This window comes from Rhinatrema bivittatum, chromosome 4 (genome assembly GCF_901001135.1).
Source record: "Rhinatrema bivittatum chromosome 4, aRhiBiv1.1, whole genome shotgun sequence".
Taxonomy (NCBI): Eukaryota; Metazoa; Chordata; class Amphibia; order Gymnophiona; family Rhinatrematidae; genus Rhinatrema; species Rhinatrema bivittatum.
Genome location: NC_042618.1, coordinates 203,543,178 through 203,564,119, shown reverse-complemented (window position 1 = coordinate 203,564,119; position 20,942 = coordinate 203,543,178). Strand labels below are relative to the sequence as shown.

At 45.8% G+C, this 20,942-nt stretch overlaps 1 protein-coding gene across 1 annotated transcript in view; it reads left to right on the top strand.

Moving 5' to 3' along the window:
- RAD54L2 (RAD54 like 2) overlaps positions 1 to 20,942 on the top strand; it is a gene marked incomplete in the record, with an annotated part of 296,852 nt that overhangs the window by 156,184 nt on the left and 119,726 nt on the right. The window contains 1 exon segment of the mRNA XM_029599564.1: positions 20,443 to 20,694. Coding sequence (XP_029455424.1) covers positions 20,443 to 20,694 — 252 coding nt within the window.

Below are 20,942 nucleotides of genomic sequence, written 5' to 3'. Positions count from 1 at the left end.
GATATTTGTGTTAAATGTAAATTAGGTTTGGGAAATTTTAGTCATCAGTTTTGGGATTGTCCTAAAATAGAGTTATACTGGAAGTTGGTCATTCAGTATATTCATCGTGTGACAAAGATATTACCACTTGCTGTTTGATTTACTGCAGGGAATGGCTCGGGGTCAGAAATTTACTAGATTATGTATTCGTAAATCTCTTCTGGTGGCAAAAAAGGTGATTTTACAATGTTGGGGAGGGGCTGATGTCCCTACTTTAATACAGTTCTGCAATTTACTGCATAGTATATATATATATATATATATATATATTTACGAAAAGTATGCTGAAAAGTTGGATATGAGAAAAAAGAACAGAATATGTTTTTTACGTATATGGGACCAATATTTACAAGTTTGGACTCATCGAATTTGAAGCCAAAAACTCAGACTTTTATAAGGCTGGGTCAATAAGCCTAAAAAAGCGATTGGGATATAGTTACATACTGTCTAGATGTGAATTTTGTTTTCTTACAAATGTGTGCGAGGGGGAGGGGGTTGAACAGGGTTGGGATATATGTGATTCTTTGTTATATGTGAGGCCATTGGGAAGAACACACCAATGACCCCTCTACTGTTCAGAAGTGTGTTTGTAAAGCTGTTAAAAATGAATTTGAAATGATTTAAACATAAACTGTGTGGTATTTTCCCTGGAGGGGAAAAAAATCACGGAATTCACTGCCTGCAGTACCGAGTAAAATATCACTGGGAAAAATACTACAGAATGGCAGCACCATGCGATGACGGCCTCACATCCCAGGGCCCCTCATCCCACTCTGTTCATTAAAAACCCCAGGAAATCTAGTGAGACTCCCCTACCCATCCCCCCATAATCACTGCATCTAGGAGCAGTAAAGCCTTACCACAGCTTAGGTCTCTTAAAAGTGCTCTTTACTTATGAAAGGGGAGATAACCCTTTGACAAGAATCTTTTAGCCATATCTCCAGCCTGCTTGTTAAATTCTGCATTTGTAGTACATAATCTTCTTGAACGAAGAAACTACTTTACAGGAAGTTGCTTTCTTAAGTTAGGGTGATAGCTGTCAAATCAGAAGATTGTTCCTGTCCGTAGGTTTGCTAAAAACAGAAGCACAAAATAACTTTTTTTTCTGATTCAAAATGTCTGAAACAAGGAATTTGGGGGTCAATATTCAAAGCCATTTTGACAGATAACTCACAAGCTATCTGTCTAAATGGCAGCTTTTAAATTGGCTACTTATACAGCTAAATTACAGCCAGATAAGTTATTATCCGGCTATGATTTAGCCGGATAAAAAAGAGGCATTCTGGGGGCGTGACTAACTTATCTGGCTAACTTAGTCGATTTTCAGTTGTAACTGGCTAAGTTAGTCGGATAATTTTAGACCTGCTTTAGAGCTGGTCTAAAGGTGGCCGGACAACTTCCTGCTTAACTGGATACCTTCGATAGATATTTGGTTAAGTAACAATATCTTTAAAAAAAAAAAAAGGTAAAGGGGCCTGAGGCAGATTTCCCAATTCCTGCCCCCCCAAATTTCATAGATACCTTATTGGGCTGTGCACCCCTTCCTCACATCTTCTCCTAAATATAAAGATGTTCTGGTTCCTCTGCAGGCCCGCCCCCCTCCACCCCTTTCCCGTTTCTATATATATTAAAATCTGGTGCTGCTGCCAGACCCTTCCATCCTCCTTCCCTCCAATTCAAAGATACAGCACATCACCCCCATCCCCCCCCCCTCCTCAAAAGAAAATAATGCCTACTGGGAGTGAGACTGGAGCTTACCTGTTCCCAGTGCTCCAACTTAGCATCTCAAAAGATATGCTGGAACCATTTACCCTGTTAAACCCAATAAATGAAGCATTAAGTTCAGAATTAGTTTTACAGTTGTTTAAAAATGGAGAGTCAGGTTTTGGCAATGGCAAGATGGTCTTTCCTAGATCTTCAGTTAGTTTGATAATTATATTTAGAACAGTGATTCAGTCAGTGGTCTTATCCGATTTTAAAAACTGCAGTGCTTTATACTCAGGGCTTTCAGTTAAAACCATCTTTAAGTTTGAGGTAATTTAGATTGCAAGCCCTTAGGGACATAGAAATACCTATGGTACTTGAATATAATCTGCTTTGAAGTGGCTAACCAATCATAAAAGGCAGAATATAAATAAATAAATAAAAGATAATATAGATTTTCCAAGGGAAGCAGGATGGTAGTTCTCACAGATGGATGACATCATCAGATGGAGCCCCAATGCAGAAAACTTATGTCAAAATTTCTAGAACTTTGGCTATGCACGCTGAGCATGCCCGATACTGCACATTCACTTGGCGTCCCTCTTAAGTCTCTTCTTTTCCTCAGAGCTGTAAGCCTCGTGGTCTAATTGAGCTCACTTTGGCTGTTTCTGACCTAGTGGAAAACATCTTTTTTCATCGTGGTTTTTGGTATCATTCCATTGCCGGGTCTCCCTCAGTGTCTTCCCGTGGTATCCTAGTTGAGGTTTTTGGCGTTTATGGTAAGTTTTCTTTTGTGGTCTATTCCCCCCCCACAGCAGTGGTGCCCCAGTGCCCGCCGGCCATCTATGACTGCTGCCTTCATTTTGTATCTGCGGCCCCCATTTTTCTTTTGTTCCATCATGGCCATGTCCAGTTTTCTTCGATGCCCCTGGTGCCAGAGGATCATTTCCATTATGGATCCGCACAAGATATGTCTTCTGCCTGGGGGCATCACATGACATCCAGGGTTGTTGCTTGTATGCCCAAATGACCCCAAAGGGATGTCACCTTCGACGCGGCAAGATGGATCAGCTCTTTGGGTCAAGGAAGTCCAAGCCATCAGCAGCATCGGCATCGATGGACCTTGGAGTCGCATCGATGGATACCACGCCATTGACATCGGCGGGACTATCGGTGTCATCGGCGAATAGGGGCACTAGAGACTGACCATTATCTATCTCCTCCGGGCCAAGAACACCCAGTTTGTCATCTTCGGTCCATGTACAGGGGGAAGACTGGACTGAGCATCGAGGGAAGCCAAAGAAACATTGGCACTGGTCCCCATCGATGCATGGTGCAGGGATGCACTGGCTTTGGCCGCAGTGCCCCCAAATTGACCCTACAGCAAGGAGGACCCATCCTCTATCAATGCTGGGGGTCTGCGATGGCCTCCACTGGTCCTGGTTCCAGTCTCTGACCCACCTCATGAATCAGAAGTAGATCTGGCCACTCCTTCCTTCCAGTCAGTGTTGGCATTGGCAACATTTGAGGAGGAGCTGGAAGTCGAGTCCAGCTAGTGATGGATTGGGTACTGTGGGGTACCAAAGCTGGTGCTGTTTGTCATCCTACCGCTGCTGGAGAAGCTCAACATGCTCATCGGTGCATTACTGACCCAGCTGGCACCAGTTCCTGGGTTGACACAGGTGCCCAGTGGGGCAATGAGGCCTTCCCCTACCTATATGATGGTCGTTGCTGGTTCTTCCTCCGAGAAAGCTCTACCAAGGTCAGCAGAGATGCTGAGGCCTGTAGTCCCCCATCCAGTTCTGCTGGTTCCTGCACCTCAGGACAAAGGCTAAACACCTAGGGCCCCATCCCCTGTAGCATACAGTAAGGATGAGGATCCCTATGATCTCTACGGGGATGATCCAGTGGAGGAGTCCTCCAAGGGCTCTGATGGTTTCCCACGAGACCCTTCTCCAGATGAGCGGAGGAAGGAGGACTTAACCTTCACAGGATTTATGAGGATGATGGGGGAGGCCATCCCATTTCAACTTTTAACAGAGGAGGATGCCAGGCACAAAATTCTTGAGATCCTCCAGTTCATGGAGCCTCCTAAGGAGATTGTGGTGGTCCCGGTACATGGGATACTTAAGGAGTTGCTGCTATGAAAATATCCCTTCACAGTGCCTCTCGTTAACAAGATGGAAGTCAGTGTCTACCTCGTTCAGAAGACTCCCAGATTTGGTAGGCATCAGCTGCCTCACCAGTCAGTAGTGGTCGAACCCATGCTCAAGAAGGCCAAGTGCTCTGTGACCCATTCCTCGGTGCCCATGGGGAAGGACCATAGAGTGATGGACGCTACTGGGAGGAAGGTGTTCCAAGGCACCATACTCATTGCCTGTGTCAATGCCTACCAGCTCTAAATGAGCCAGTACTTGTGGGACATCTGGAAGTAGGTGAAGTTGGTGGCTGAGCAGCTGCCTCAACAGCAGCAAGACACCCTCATGTTGCTGGTGCAGAAAGGTCTGGACTGCAGAAAACACTGGGTCAGTGTGACCTACGATGTTTTCAAAACGGCATCAAGAGTCTCTGTGGTGGGAATCAGCGTCCGCAGAATAGAATGGTTGCAGATATCAGATTCTTGACCAGAGGAATGACTTGCTGACGTGCCATGCACTGGAGAGAATCTCTTTGGAGATAGGGTGAGGGATGATGTGGCCCATCTTCTGGCCCATCATGAGACCCTCCAGCAATTCTCTGCCAGTATGCTGGACCCATCCTCCTCATCCAGAAGGCCATCGAGGCCAGGGCCAAGGAAATCTTTCTTTCACCAGAGGAACTATCCTTCGCCTCTTCACTCCCATCAACACTATCAGGTCTCCTGCTGTCCCAGGCAGCAGAGAGCTCCCAGACCCCAGCCAGCTCTTCAGTGAACTCCAGGGACAGGGTTTTGTCTGGGCCATAGGGAGCATACCTGGGACAATGGACCCTCTGGTCGGAGGCAGGCTGCAGTTCTTTGTGAACCAGTGGCCCAGTGTAACCTCAGACCAGTGGGTTTTGTCCATCATCTGCAAAAGAACCATTAAATCTATTGGGTGTCCCGCCAAATTGCCCTCCATGCCCATCAGGAGGGACTACAAGACGAGATCTCCTCCCTCTTAACAGCCAGAGCGGTCGAACCCATACCACCAAGGCAAAGAGGTGGGGATTCTTCTCCAGAAACTTCCTGATTCCAAAGAGAACAGGAGGACTTCGTCCCATCCTAGACCTAAGGGCCTTGAACAAATTTCTAAAAAGAGAAAAGTTCAAGATGGTTTCCCTGGGCACCTTGATCCTCCTTTTGCAAAAAGGGGACTGGCTATGCTCCCTCGAACTGAAGGATACATAACTCATGTCGAGATTTTCCCCAGTCATAGGAAGTATCTCTGATTTATCCGTGGGAACACAGCACTTCCAGTACCGGATGTTGCGTCCGCCCCACAGGTTTTCACAAGTTGCCTGGCCATGATGGCGGCGTACCTTCGCAGATTGGGCGTGCATGACTTCCCGTATCTGGACAATTGGCTGCTTAAGAGCACATCTCAGGGAGGGGCCGCCAAGTCCATGCGCTTGACTGTTCAGGTGTTGAAGGTCACTAGGGATCATTCTCGATTACCCAAAGTCCCATCTCAGCCCGTCACCTCAGTTGGACGACTTAGGAGCCCTTCTAGACAGGGCTCAAGCCAAGGCCTTTCTGCCTCACCAGAGGACTGTCACCATGGCGTCCATTGCGGCAGAGATTCAACAGAGCCAGCTGGTGTCAGCATGCACATGTTGAGGCTGTTGGGTATTATGGCCGCAACCGTCCATATTACTCCCTTGGCACATCTACACATGCACAGAGCCAAATGGACTCTGAGGTCGCAGTGGCACCAGGCCGCGCAGAACCCTCAGGATTACATTAGAGTTACCTCTCCCCTCTGGGACTCATTGTCCTGGTGGCAGCTACTTTTAAATCTGGAACACTGGATCTCTTTTCAAAGTCCTCCTACCCAAATTGTCCTAACTAAGGATGTGTTCATCATGGGCTGGGGAGCTCATGTAGATGGGCTCAGCAGCCAGGATCTCTGGTCCGCCCAGGAAAGCTGTTGTCAAATCAGCTTCCAGGAGCTTTGGACGATCAGGTAAGTACCTTGAACTTTCAGAGATTGGCTGTCCAACAAAGTTGTCCTGATCCAGACTGACAACCAGGTGGTGATGTGGTATGTCAACAAGCGGGGATTGTACCTCCTGTGTCAGGAAGCGGTTCAGATCTGGTCATGGGCCCTCTCCCACAGCATGTTGCTCAGGGCCATGTACCTGGCCGGGACGGAGAATGTGGTAGCGTACAGACTGAGTCATGCCTTCAGACCCCACAAGTGGTCCCTGTACCAGGGGATTGCAAATCATATATTCTGCCTCTGGGGGAGTCTGGACATGGATCTCTTCGCGTTTCCATGCATTAGAAAGGTGCCTCTGTTCTGCTGCCAGTACAGGACAGACGGCAAAACAAGCTTGGATGCCCTTGACCAACATTGGGGCAAGGGTCTTCTGATTCCCTTAGTGGCGAAGACTCTCTTGAAGCTTCGCGAGGATAAGGGGACTATGATCCTCCTAGCCCCTAGTTGGCCGAGACAGGTCTGGTTTCCACTCCTACGGGAGTTGTCCATCCGGAGATGGATCTGTCTGGGGACTTCCCCAGATCTCATCACACAAGATAAAGGCAGGCTGCAATATCCCAATCTCCATTTTGGATGTTTTATAATTGTGGTTTGTTTTGTAGAAGATCAGTGGGTTTTCTATGTAATCTTGCAAAGGTATAAAATAACCATTTAAATTAAATTTCATGTTTGATGTTAGTTTTGAAAAGAATCTCCCTTGGAGACAGCTTTGTGGGAAATACAGACTTTGTGAAGGGCAATGTATTACACATATAAATTGGCTCTTTTGCACAATTTAAAAAATGTTACAAATTTTCTTGGGAGGATTAATTGATGTGTGTAAGCACAGCCTTTTTTCAATGAGTGCATTGCAAGTAGTTTTATATAATAACCTCTCAAATATTAGAAGTTGTTCGTGTGTAGTTTAGTTAATTTATTCACTTAATCTCCATATTTTATGACTTGTAAATCAAAGTGCAATGTACCATTATTTATTTGAAAACTAATAATTGTGTTTAGATTATTCCTTTTTCAAATCGATGTTCTACTCTGACAACTCTCTTTAGTTTGAATAAGTATGTTATATACCCTCCAGATGTTTTTAATACTTCCTTTGTCAATTTATTAATTAAGAGATCATTCCAGAGGCATGGGGTTTTCTCCCCTACCAGCAAATGGAAACAGAGAAGAAAAACATTACTGTACCTGTGATACTTAAGACAATGTATACCCAGGAGGAAGTGGAGAAGTGCAAAAAACACATCAAAACAGCTCAGCATAGGCGCAGTGTGTGTTGCACATATGTTAATGTGTTCTGGTATGGAATATCCCAGTGTAGAAATCATATACTTTTAATTCAGCAGCAGTAAAATGTCACAATATCCTGATTCAGCAATAACAATAACAAAGTTGTAAAACAGCCAGCCACCTGCAGTTGCTCAGTAATTTCTGTCTCTAGCAGATGGTGGAAGTGCAAATCCTGCAGTCAAAAAAAAAAAAAAGGAAGACAAATTGCTCCCAAGGCTGCTAGACGCTGTTGAGGGGCTATCCCTCAGAGTAGAGCGAGCAGGGTTCGGTGGCCTTTGGAGAAGCTTTGCCTGGGAGTTGTGGGGGAATTTGAAAACCAGGAGACTGGTTCCTTCTGTTTCCCTACCTTGGATCTCTCTGTTTCTCCCTGAGGACTTTGGCTTCCTTTGGCTGACCAGCAGCTGGAAAGCATAAGTTTATTCTACTTTCTCCCAGGACAAGCAGGATGGTAGTCCTCGCATGTGGGTGACATCACCAGACTGAGCCCTATCACGGAAAACGTCTGTCAAAGTTTCTAGAACTTTTGGCTAGCACACTGAGCATGCCTAGTATGCCATAATCCTTGAAGGGGTCTCCCTTCAGTCTCTTTTTTTTCTGTGCTGCAGTTTGCCTCGCGGTTAGAAGCTCTGTGAGAATTTTCTCACCACTTTTCCTCATGGAAAAACTTGAAATTCTCTTCATAAAAAAGTTCCCTCATAGGGGTCTCCTATCGCGACACCGTTCCTCGACGCTCGGTGAGTTAATTTCCATTATCTCCGGTCGGTTCTTGCTACCCTGTTGTCGGTTCCCGCAGGCCACCGACCGTTTTTGCGGCCCTTTTTTTTTTTTTTGCCATGGAGACGGGCTTTAGAAAATGCCCAGAGTGTCCACGCACGATGTCCATTACTGACCTGCACAATGTTTGTGTGCTCTGCCTTGGCCCATCATACGATGTACGTTGGTGCCCTAGCTGTGCTCAAATGACCCCGAAGGGCAGGCACGCCCATTTGGATAAAATGGAGTCTCTTTTCAAATTAAAACCAACTCCATCGATTTCCACCCAGTCATCACCGGCAGAAACATCTTCAAAATCCATCAAAAGACCTCGCCGGGAGCAGCAGGGGAGCTGCTACCGATGCTGAGAGCATCGGTAGCGTCTTCCTCGGTGCCGGAGAAGAATCGGACCGAACATTGAGGGAAACATAGTCACCGGCACAGACGCGATTCCACACCCGGTGCCGGCACAGACACTGCATCGGCCTCAATGGCTATTGAGCCGGTTGTGAAGAGGACCCGGGTGAGGAGCCTCCATCCTCCTCTGCACCCAAGACCACGAGGCATTCCCCACCGTTATCTGTGCCAGGTACTGAGCCTCCATAGATTCCTGTGGAGGTGCCAGTAGCGCTTAGCCTGCGCCTAGCTGCGCTACCTATACCAGCTTCCAGGGAGGAGTTGGACATCCTTGTCCACCAAGAGGTCCTCGATGCCTTCCAGAGCCTGCATCTGCCATCGATGCCTGTCCCCATACCGGCACCGACACTGGAGTCATCGATGTTTACACTGTTGCTCGACTGCCTTGACACCTTCATCGGTGCCCAACCGAGTTGACCTTCCGAACCTCCGAAGCCCCCGATACCCATTCCGGGGTCCTTGGAGGACGAGGACATGGACTTTAATCCTATTCCAGCTCCGCTTCCATCAATGCCGGAACCGGTTCCAGGTTAGTCGGGGCTCTCGGGATTGAAGCACCTACGGTTCCCTTCGACGCCGCCTAAGTCTCCATCGAAGATGTTGCACCCTCCATCGAGGCCATCGAGAGCACCATCGATGCCTGCACGTCCTGGAGTATCAGTCATTCTCCCTCCCTTGGGATCTCAACCAGAGAACCCTTATGATCCAAGGGAGGATGTTGACATGGACACTTCCACAGAGGACATACTCTCAGAGCCTTTTCCTCCAGAAGAATGGAGATTGTCCCCTCCAGAAGACCTCTCCTTTGCAAACTTCATAAAAGAAATGTCCGAAACCATCCCCTTTGACCTGGTCACCGAAGAGGACACCCATCTTAAGACATTGGAAGTCCTTCAATTCGTAGATGCCCCCAAGGAAATTATGGCCATTCCAGTCCATGAAGTACTCTTGGATCTGCAACCTTGCCTATGGGAGCACCCTTGCACTGTCCCCCCAGTTAATAGAAAGACAGATGCAACATATCTGGTCCAACACACTCCAGGTTTTCAGAAGCCACAGCTACCTCACCAATCAGTGGTAGTGGAATCTGCGCAGAAGAAGACCAAGAGATTGTGCCCTCATTCTTCAGCTCCCCCTGGAAAGGACCAAAGGTTTTCGGATGGTCTAGGTCGGAAAGTCTTCCAGGGCTCTATGCTAGTGTCACACATAGTTGCCTATCAGTTATATATGACACAATACCAGAGGAATCTGTGGAAACAAGTCCAGGAGATAGCAGACTCCCTTCCCCAACAACAGGAGAACCTCACTGCCATTCTCCAGAAAGGCCTTGAGGCAGAAAAACATGAGGTCAGAGCTGCATATGATTAGTTTGAGATGGCTTCTCATGAATCAGCAGCAGGAATCAGTGCCAGAAGATGGGCCTAGCTTAAGGCCTCTGATTTAAGGCCAGAAGTCCAGGATAAGCTCGCTGATCTCCCATGTACTGGAGATAATCTCTTTGGCGACAAGATACAGGATGCAGTGGCTCAATTGAAAGATCATCACGAGACCCTGCGTCAGCTTTCCACTGTCACTGCTGAAGCTCCCTCTTCTGCTCGAAAAACCACAAGAAGGGATCCCAGAAGACCTTTTTATCGCTCATGTAAGTACTACCCACCTACATCTCGCGTGAGACCAGCCAGACCACTTCAAAGAGGACATCCATGTCAGACCAAGACGTCCAGATCTCAACCAGCCCCACAAACTGGCCCGGCCTCTGGATTTTGAAACCTGTCCAGAGAACAGCAGCCACTCTATGATCCACAACCAGGCTTGCCTGTAGGAGGTCGACTACACCACTTCATACCCAACTGGCACCACATTACAATCTGTATTATCCATCATAACCCAGGGATACCATCTAAATTTCCTCATGGTACCCCCAGATTCACCACCCAATCCCCTGTGGATCTGAAGAGATCACACAAGTCTTCTAGAGTCAGAACTGTCCACCCTACTGAGCGCCAGGGCTGTGGAAGCCGTTCCCCTGGCACAGCAGGGCAGAGGGTTATACTCCCGCTAATTTCTAATTCCAAAGAAATCAGGCGGCCTCCGCCCCATCTTCGACCTCCGCAATCTCAACAAATGTCTACAAAAAGAAAAATTCAAGATGGTGTGTCTCGGCACCATGCTTCCCCTTCTATAACAAAGAGACTAGCTCTGTTCTCTGAATCTTCAAGACGCCTATGCACACATTCCCATATCCCCACATCATCAACTCTTGACCACCACAGCTGAGGATGGAAACAGAATCAGACTTTTTAAAAAAGGAGTCAAAACCTGGCTTTTTAACAAAGCCTTTAACAACAAGGATTGATTTCTTTTATTGATAATTTTTAGTGATATACGTTTAATGTTACATTTTGTATTTTAAGATATGTTTTGATCTATAGTTTTATTTGTATTTTTAGATGTACTTGGATCTATTGTTATTGTATTTTAGCTTATGTTGAGACAGATTTTATATTCTAGATGAACTGTTTTAAGTTACCCTTCTTTTATACGCAAATGTAGTAACTAACATTTGATTTATGCTGTAAACCGATGTGATATGTATCAACATGAATGCCGGTATACAGAAATCACTAAATAAATAAATAAAATGCCTGTGTTTTATAGTGGAGCATCAACATTTTCAGTACCGGGTTCTGCTTTTTGGACTTGCCTCGGCACCCCATGTATTTACAAAATGCCTAGCAATGGCTGCAGCCCATCGTTGCAAAAACAGCATACACGTGTTTCCTTACCTGGACGACTGGCTAATCAAGAGCCAATCCATGCAAGGAGCTCTCAACGCTCTAAAGCTCACTATCAATCTGCTACACTTGTTGGGGTTGCTCATCAATTACCAGAAATCCCACCTGAATCCATCTTACCTCCTTACCTTCATCGGAGTAGATTTGGAAACCACAGTCTCAAAGGCCTTCTTTCCCAAAGACCGTGCAGACACACTCTCCAAACTAGCTACATCTCTGCACACAAACAAAACAGCCTCAGCCCATCAATTCCTCACGTTGCTAGGCCACAAGGCTTCCACGGTCCATGTACTCCTATGGCCAGGCTAGCCATGAGAATAACTCAGTGGACTTTGAAATCTCAGTGGCTACAAGCCACTCAACCTCTTTCATCCCAGATCAATGTAACCGACCAACTGCGCGTCTCACTTCTCTGGACAAACAGGTTCAACTTGCTAACAGGTATACACTTCCAACAACCAGTTCCTCAAGTGACCTTAACCCTGGACACATCCAACTTGGGTTGGGTTGCTCATGTGAACAACCTTCAAACTCAAGGGACTTGGACACAAGTCGAAGCAAAGTTTCAGATCAACTTCCTGGAACTTCGAGCCATACATTATGGGATCTTCTTAGTGTTTGGGTAATTGCAAGGTTCTTGTGGCCTGGTTTGGCCTCTGTTGGAAACAGGATGCTGGGCTTGATGGACCCTTGGTCTGACCCAGCATGGCAATTTCTTATGTTCTTATGTTTATATGCTTTCCAGGACTGCCTTTCACGCAAGACTATTCTCATACAGACAAACAACACAGTTGCAAAGTGGTACTTGAACAAACAGGGAGGAACAGGTTCTTATCTGCTCTGCCAAGAAGCTGTGCAGATCTGGGCCTGGGCCCTTGCACACTCCATGCATCTCCATGCAATATATATATATATATTGATTTAAAAAATGCTTCTATTTCCAAATTTGACTGTAAAGCCTGTTGCATATATCCCTTTGTTTAATATTTTATTATATCCCTTTGTTTAATATTTTATTGTGAAGCCTATTGCTGCATTACTGTTTAATGTAAACCGAGGTGATGTTCTGAACGTGCAGCGGTATATAAAAATCTCTAAATAAATAAAATAAATCTCCGGGCCACTTATCTGGCAGGCATTCAGAACATAGTAGCAGATTGCCTCAGTCGACATTTCCATCCCCACAAGTGGTCTCTGGATCCTGTGGTAATGAGCAAAATCTTCCAATGCTGGGGTCAACCAACAATAGACCTCTTTGTATCCGAACTGAATCACAAAGTGGACAGATTCTGCTCCCTGCACAGGCAACAAAACACGTCAGCCATGGACACCTTCGCTCCCCCCTGGAACACAAGCCTCCTATAAGTGTATCCTCCGATACCACTGATAGCCAAAACTCTCATGAAACTACAACAGGATAAAAGGTCAATGATACTCATAGCCCCCTATTGGCCTCGACAAGTATGGTTTCCCATGCTTCTTGACCTCTTCATCCGAGAACCAATTCGCCTGGGCACAGCGCCCACTCTCATAGCTCAGAACCAAGGCATGTTACGTCATCCGAATCTTCAGACCCTATCCCTCACAGCCTGGATGTTAAAAGCTTGATCCTACAACCGCTCAATCTTTCAACTGATGTTTCTCAAGTGCTTGTAGCTTCACGAAAGCCTTCCACATAAAAATTCTATCGTTCTAAGTGGATACACAAAAAGGTATCGACCCTTTTTCCTGTCCCATTCCATCTCTTTTAGACTATCTCTGGCAGCTTTCAGACTCTGGTCTCCAGACTTCCTCGGTACGGGTACACCTTAGTGCCATCTCAGCGTATCACAAGGGAGTAGAGGATGCCCAATAACGGCGCAGCCCCTTGTGAGAAGGTTTATGAGGGGCCTGCTACAACTTAAGCTCCCTCTACGGCCACCAGTTACCGAATGGGACCTAAATGTAGTACTTACAAGGCTTATGCACTCCCACTTTGAGCCTTTGCACTCCTGTGATGTTAAATGTCTTACATGGAAAGTTCTCTTCCTAGTAGCCATTACATCTGCTTGAAGGGTTAGTGAGTTACAAGCACTTGTCACATACTCACCTTATACAAGGTTCCTCCATGACCGAGTGGTACTCCGGACTCACCCTAAATTCCTTCCCAAGGTGGTTACTGATTTTCACTTGAATCAGTCTATAGTCTTGCCCACCTTTTTCCCAAGGCCTCACTCTCACCAGGGTGAGAGAGTTTTACACACCTTGGACTGTAAACGTGCACTTGCATTTTACCTAGACCACACTGCAGTCCATAGGAAATCCACCCAACTCTTTGTTTCTTTCGATAAAAACAAACTGGGAGTTGCAGTGGGCAATCAAACTCTCTCCAACTGGCTAGAAGACTGTATCAAATTCTGCTATGAGAAAGCAGGCCTTCCTCTCCAGGGACGAGTGATGGCGCACTCAGTAAGAGCCATGGCAACCTCAGTAGCACACTATCATTCAGTACCAAATGCTGAGATCTGTAAAGCCGCAACATGGAGCTGTCTTCACACATTTGCAGCACATTACTGCCTGGACAAGGAAGGATGTCAGGACTCTGCCTTTGGCCAATCCATCTTGAACTTATTTCCAGTATAATCCCAACTCCTTCCACATCCACCTGCTGTGATTGCCAGACTGCCTCATTTTTCCCAACAGTAAACCAGTTGTTGTGCCTGTTGCATAAGTTGTATTCTGTTGGTCCAATTTAAATATGAGTCAGCCTGTAGCTTGCTAATCACCCACATGTGAGGACTACCATCATGCTTGTCCTGGGAGAAAGCAGAGTTGCTTACCTGTAACAGGTGTTCTCCCAGGACAGCAGGATGTAGCCCTCATGAAACCCACCCGCCACCCCATGGAGTTGGGTCCGAAACCGTTTTATTTTTTCGCTCGCACCTTTTGCTACAAACGAGACTGAAGGAAGACCCCCTGTGGCTACAGGGATTATTGCATGCTGGGCATACTCAGTGTGCCAGTCAAAAGTTCTAGAAACTTTGACAGAAGTTCCGTGATAGGGCTCCATCCAGTGACGTCACCCACATGCGAGGACTACATCCTGCTGTTCTGGGAGAACACCTGTTACAGGTAAGCAACTCTTTCTTTCTCGGGCAGCTGTGCCTTTAAGACGAAGGAGAAAAAAAAAGACTCGGCTGACTGGCAGTGCTTGGACAGCAGAGAGGGAACAGTTTTTTCCTGTGGTCAAGTCAATGAGTCAGCTCAAGTGGACCACGAAGCTCTGCCTGGGGTCGCGGTGTATTTTCTGCCAGTGGAGAGTACAACTGAAAGGCCCAGAATGGTAGCGACCGTTGAGCTTGGGAAGCAATGTAGTTGTTGTAGGGACAAGCGCTGAAGTGTGTGTGAGGACATGCACATGCGAGCAAACTCCTCGAGGCTGTGCAAGCCCTGTGTCTGCGACAGGGAAGGCAGCTGAGAGGAGAAAGGCAGCAGGAAGGCAAACATGAACAGCGGAATCCAGCAGTGCTGCTCTTGTCTTGCAGTGCAGGAACCATGGCCATTTTGGAGACTGATTAAGGGAGGGAACTGCTTTTCCACCATTGTCCTCTGCAGTGGAGGCCTTGGACAGTGCCCAGGAAGAGTCAAAGGAGGCCAAAGACTCTCAGAATGGGAAGTCAGAGATTTTCTATACAGAGTTTGTACTGTTGATGCACAAGGCCTTTTTGATAATGAAAGGAGTGGCAGGGGAGTGACCCCCACCCCAGGTGTCTTCCACAGACAGGCAAAGTATGGAAGGTATCCCTTCAGGAAAGGTTTGGAGGTCCATCTTGTCCTTCTAGGAAAAAGAAGCTATCCAGATAGGACTCAGATGGAGGGTCAGCAGGTTCTGAAGAGGCGGGATACTTTGCCCGAACTCTTGGAGGATGAGAATGACAGTGATCCCCTGGAAAAGGGAGAGATCCCAATAGCAGAAGGCAATTACCCCAAGGTGGTCAGGCTTTTCCGTAAAGAGGAATTGTTCTCCATGATTACTCAGGTCCTGAAAGAACTTGGGTTCAAAAGAGGTTCAGGAAGAATCTGAGCATGAGGATTAAGATCCCATCATTGAAGGACTTAAAGGTCCTGCTAAGGCTTTTTCCTTTCACTGTACAGTTAAAAAGCTATATTTAGGGAGTGGGAATCCCTGAGGCTGGTTGGAAGGGTGATGGAGAAGCTTTACCCATTGCCAGAAGAAGTGTTAGAGTTACTGAGGCTACCTAAGGAGGATGCCTTAGTTTTGACAGTGAACAAGAAAGCTACCATTCCGGTGGCAGGTTCAGCAGCACTGAAAGATGCCGAGGATCGCAAAACGGAGCTGCATCTTAAAAAGATATGTGAGTTTTGGCCTTGAACATACATGCGGCAGTTTGCATTAGTTTCATGGTACAGGCTTGTTTGCACTGGATACAACAGCTTCAGGTAGAGGGATCAGGAGCTTCTCTTTCGTCTAAGGAAATAGAGCAATTGGAGGCTGGGGTAACTTTTACAGCAGATGCTTTGCACTTCAGCTAGGAATATGATGTCAGCTATTTCGGCTAGGAGGCTCCTTTGGTTGCACAATTGGGTGGCAGATGTCTGGTGCAAGTCTCAGCTTGGTATCTTTCCATTTAAAGGCAAACTTCTGTTTGGTGAAGGCTTGAAGCAGCTGGTAAAGCACCAAGGGGCTAAGTTGCCTGAGGTTAAGCCCAAAGGGAATAAGAAGAATTTTCTGAGTAGGCAAAGATACCAGGAGGCCTGGTGTTACTGGTTGGACAGGGAGGTTCTCCTTACAGTGTCAGGCAGCTAACAAGTCGCAGTCCTTTTGGGAACCTGTAAGTCTGCCTGAGAAACTCCAGCTTTAGTTCCGGAGATCTTAAAGGGGCACAATGAAACACACTTAGTCTATTCTTTGGAAGAGGTAATCAGAGAGTGGTTGGCCCTCTTTTTCAAAGAGTGATCCAAGGTTACAATGGACAATTGGGTCCTGCTGTCATAAGAGACGGTTATGCCTTAGAATTTCTCGCTTGATGCATGAAGCCTTTATGGTCTCCCCTTGTGTCTCCAGTGGCATGAAGGCCATGATCCACTCCACACTAGAGCAGCTTCAAAAGCTGACAAAGTCCCTCATGAGAGGCTTTTAAGAAAACTAAAAAGTCATTTGATAGGAGGCGATGTCCTTTTGTGGATTACAAACTGGTTAAAAGACAGGAAACAGAGAGTAGGATTAAATGGTCAATTTTCTCCGTGGAAAAGGGTAAATAGTGGAGTGCCTCAGGGATGTGTACTTGGACCGGTGCTTTTCAATATATATATAAATGATCTGGAAAGGAATACAATATCAAGTTTGCGGATGATACAAAATTATTCAGAGTAGTTAAATCACAAGCGGATTGTGATACATTACAAGAAGACCTTGCAAGACTGGAAGATTGGGCATCCAAATGGCAGATGAAATTTAATGTGGACAAGTGCAAGGTGTTGCATATAGGGAAAAATAACCCTGGCTGTAGTTACACGATGTTAGGTTCCATATTAGGAGCTACCACCCAGGAAAAAGATGTAGGCATCATAATGGATAATAATTTAAAATCGTCGGCTCAGTGTGCTGCAGCAGTCAAAAAAGCAAACAGAATGTTAGGAATTATTAGGAAGGAAATGGTTAATAAAAACGGAAAATGTCATAATGCCTCTATATTGCTCCATGGTGAGACCGCACCTTGAATTCTGTGTACAATTTTGGTCGCCGCATCTCAAAAAAGATATAGTTGCGATGGAGAAGGTACAGAGAAGGACAACCAAAATGATAAAGGGGATGGAACAGCTCCCCTATGAGGAAAGGCTGAAGAGGTTAGGGCTGTTCAGCTTGGAGAAGAGACGGCTGAGGGGGGATATGATAGAGGTCTTTAAGATCATGAGAGGTCTTGAACGAGTAGATGTGAATCTGTTATTTACACTTTCGAATAATAGGACTAGGGGGCATTCCATGAAGTTAGCATTTAAGACTAATCGGAGAAATTTTTTTTCACTCAACGCACAATAAAGCTCTGGAATTTGTTGCCAGAAGATGTAGTTAGTGCAGTTAGTGTAGCTGGGTTCAAAAAAGGTTTGGATAAGTTCTTGGAGGAGAAGTCCATTAATAATCAAGTTTACTTAGGGAATAGCCACTGCTATTAATTGCATCAGTAGCATGGGATCTTCTTAGTGTTTGGGTAATTGCCAGGTTCTTGTGGCCTGGTTTGGCCTCTGTTGGAAACAGGATGCTGGGCTTGATCGACCCTTGGTCTGACCCAGCATGGCAATATCTTATGTTCTTATGATGTACTAGTTCCCATTCCCTGAGGGGAACGGGAACAGGGCAGCTATTCCATGGTTCCAAAGAAAGAAGACACCTGTCAGCCCATTTTGGACCTAGAGAAGGTGAATGTATCCCTATGGGTACCTTGTTTCCAAATGGAGACTGAGTGCTTGGTCATCACAGTGGTCAGATGAGAATTCCTGGCATTTCTGTCTCTTAGTGTGTATCTGCATGTAACCATCCACAAGGAGCATCAGAAGTTTCTACGATTTGCTGTATTGGGGGAACATTATCAGTTCCAAGCCTTGCCTTTTGGTCTTGCAACGGTTCCTCGACATTCACGAAAGTGATGGTAGTCGTGGCAGCGGCCCTGCAAAAGGAGAGCATTGTGGTTCATTCTTATCTAGATAACTGGCTTATTCAAGTGAAGTCATGGGATCTTTGCCACCAAGCAATCCAAATGCTGATGCAGAAGTTCAATCCCAGAGCTAGGTTGTAAATCTGGTGAAAAGCAAATTAGTTCCTTTGCAGTTGCTGGAATAACTGGAGAGGGGGGGGGGGGGTGTTTCAAAACCAATGTGGGCAAGGTGTTTCTCTCAATGGGGAGGGATTGTTGAGGTTGCAAGGACAAATCCAGAATTTGTTGCAGCTTCAGATACTTAGCCTATGGGATTATTTAAAAGTCCTTGTCTCCATGGCACTGCTATCATGCTGGAACCTTCAGTTGAAAGATTTCGAGCTCAATTTGTCCCTTCTGGGGGAAGCCAGATCAAGTATCTCGTGGTGGAGCCTATCTGGAAAGGGGCATGGGGCTGGAGATTCCAAATTGGGTAGTAGTGACTACGAATGCTAGTCTGACAGGATGTCGAGCCATTTGTCATGGTCAAACAGCACAGGGGCAGTGGTTGTTGACGGAGGTATCATAGACCATCAATCATCTAGAAACCAGAGTGATTTGAAAGCATTGCTCTTTTTTCTTCCAGTAATTCAAAGGCAGTGAGGGTCCTGTCCAACAATGCGGTGGTGGTAGCTTACATCAACCAGCAAGAGAGTACCAGGAGTCCAGCAGTGGCTATGGAAGCCCAGGAGTTTTTTGCTGGGCGGAGCAGCATCTCTTGGTCCTGTGAGTGTTGCAAGTGACTGGGGTGGAGAATGTTCAAGCGGATTTTCTCGGCAAGCACATGGACCCCGGAGAGTGGGAGTTGTTGAGCAAGATAATCTCTCATATTCACTCAAGGTGGGGAGTTCCCTAGATGGACTTGATGGCATCAAGGGAAAACGTTAAGACTCGACAGTTCTTCAGTTGCAGAAGAGAATTGGGAGCAGAGGTTCTTGATGCTCTCTCACAACCGTGGCCACACAGAATTCTGCTATACGCATTTCTTCCTTGTCGTCTGATAGGCAGAGTCGTAAGGCATATCGAGGTTTAACCCAGAAAGGTGATCCTGGTAGCTCCAGAATGGCCATGGTTTTCAGATCTGGTAAATCTAGTGGTGGACAGACCTCTGAGGCTCGGGCATCTCTCCAGGTTGCTTCATTATGGTCCAGTTTTCTTGGAACAGGTAGATTTCTTTTGTGTTGCAGCCTGGCTTTTGAGTGGTGTCTGTTAAAGTTGATAGGATATTCAGAGGAAGTTATTACGACTTTGCTTCAGGCAAGGAGAGCCTCAACTTCCTTGGCTTATGTCCAAGTGTGGAAAGTGTTTGAATCTTAGTGTCTCAAGGCAGGGGTTCCTCTGCTTTGTGTCTATTCTTCGGATTCTTTTTTTTTGCAGATGGGCATACAAAAAGGTCTGGCCTGAATTCTCTTAGGGTGCAAGTAGCAGCCTTGTACTACCGTATTTCAGAGGGAGAGTTCATAAATCTTTCCTGTCCTCACATCTAACTCCCTGCGACTGGAGGTGGCACACTGTTTTAAGTACTACGGGTACAGTAAAGCTTGTTTTCTCTGTCTCCATCTGCTGGTAAAGGAGAAAAACCCATGGTCTGAACTCATCTGTGGGACTCAAGGAAGAAAATTAGCAGGTAAGAACCAATTTTCCTTTTCTCACTTTAGAAAAGTCCCTATTTAATTTTCCAAGAAACCTATTCAGCACCTCGGCCACTCTTACCTCCCTTGTGTCTAATATATCTCCCAGTTTATATTTCTTGCTTCATTATATTGAGGAAATAAGATGGACCTTCACCCTTTGTAGTTAGAGGTGTTCGTCATGGGATGACCCTAGCTAATTTTCTGTTGAGCAGGAAAGAGGGCAAACTATATGTGCTGCAGATTCTGTAGGTGGAATAGGAGACAGACTCCTCTGCTGTGAGCGATTCCTCCTTTCCATAAAAAAAGGCCTTTATAAAATATATGCATTGTTAATTTGCTATCTTGTATGGCTACAAATCCCTTTACTCTCCCTCCCATGCATTGTGTTTTAGCCTCATAATCATTTTGCTTTTCTTATTTCCTCTCTGGTTTGCCAGACATAGCAAAGCTATTATCACATCACAATTCTAGAGAATAGCTAGTTTAATATTACTTTGGGGTTTTGGACACTGTACCACAATCTTTGAACTGGGTACAAGGGCAAAGGAACATTATAGAAGTTAGTGTTTGTAATATGAACATTTTACAAATGTATATACTGAGCATTTGGTACTGCTTGGGCAGGGGAGCTTCATCCTACCTTGTATAGGAATTTGTTGGAGTTCCTGGGAATGAAGGGAAAAAATAACTGCTAGCCATTAATGATATTATTGCAAGAGCTTCATCTTGGGCACTCATTTCCCCTTCCAACTGGCTAATAATTGACCATGATCACACAAGATACAACTTATCAGTTTGGGTACTGACTGTTCCTACTAGAATGGCCAAATGCAGGCATGAGGATTTGTTTTTGGGAGGGCAATTATAACAAAATTTAAAAAAAAATAGTCTGTTTTGTAAATTCAAACAGAGTGATTTTTTTCCCTGTCTCTTCCATGCTCAGATCTGGAATCACCCTGATGTGCTCTATGAAGTATTACAGAAGGAAAACCTGGCCAATGAGCAGGACCTAGACATGGATGACCTGGGTACAACAAGTACTAATGCCCGCTGCCAGCCCCAGGGAACAAAAGTGAAATTGGAGAATAACACTATGTCTCTTCCTGTTGGGGATGCCACCAACAGCAAGTTATTGCAGGGCATGACTTTGAACACTTTTCAAGAGAAGGCTAATCAGGTTGTCACTTATGAATGGGTAAGTGTTTCATGGCTGCCAGCCTAGCATCTTGTTCTACCACAATGACTGTAAAATGAGGAGTCAGAAAGGGAATCTTGAACATCTTATTTTATTGTACTCTCAACCTAGTCTGTAGTATGGGTAATTTGCTGCTGTTTGTGGTACAGACCAATTGCTTCTCTTCTCAGCTGTTCTGCACTATTGAAAATATTGCATGATCACATCATAGTAGTAACTGTGGTCCAGTTCTTTGTTGAGCTTGGTGG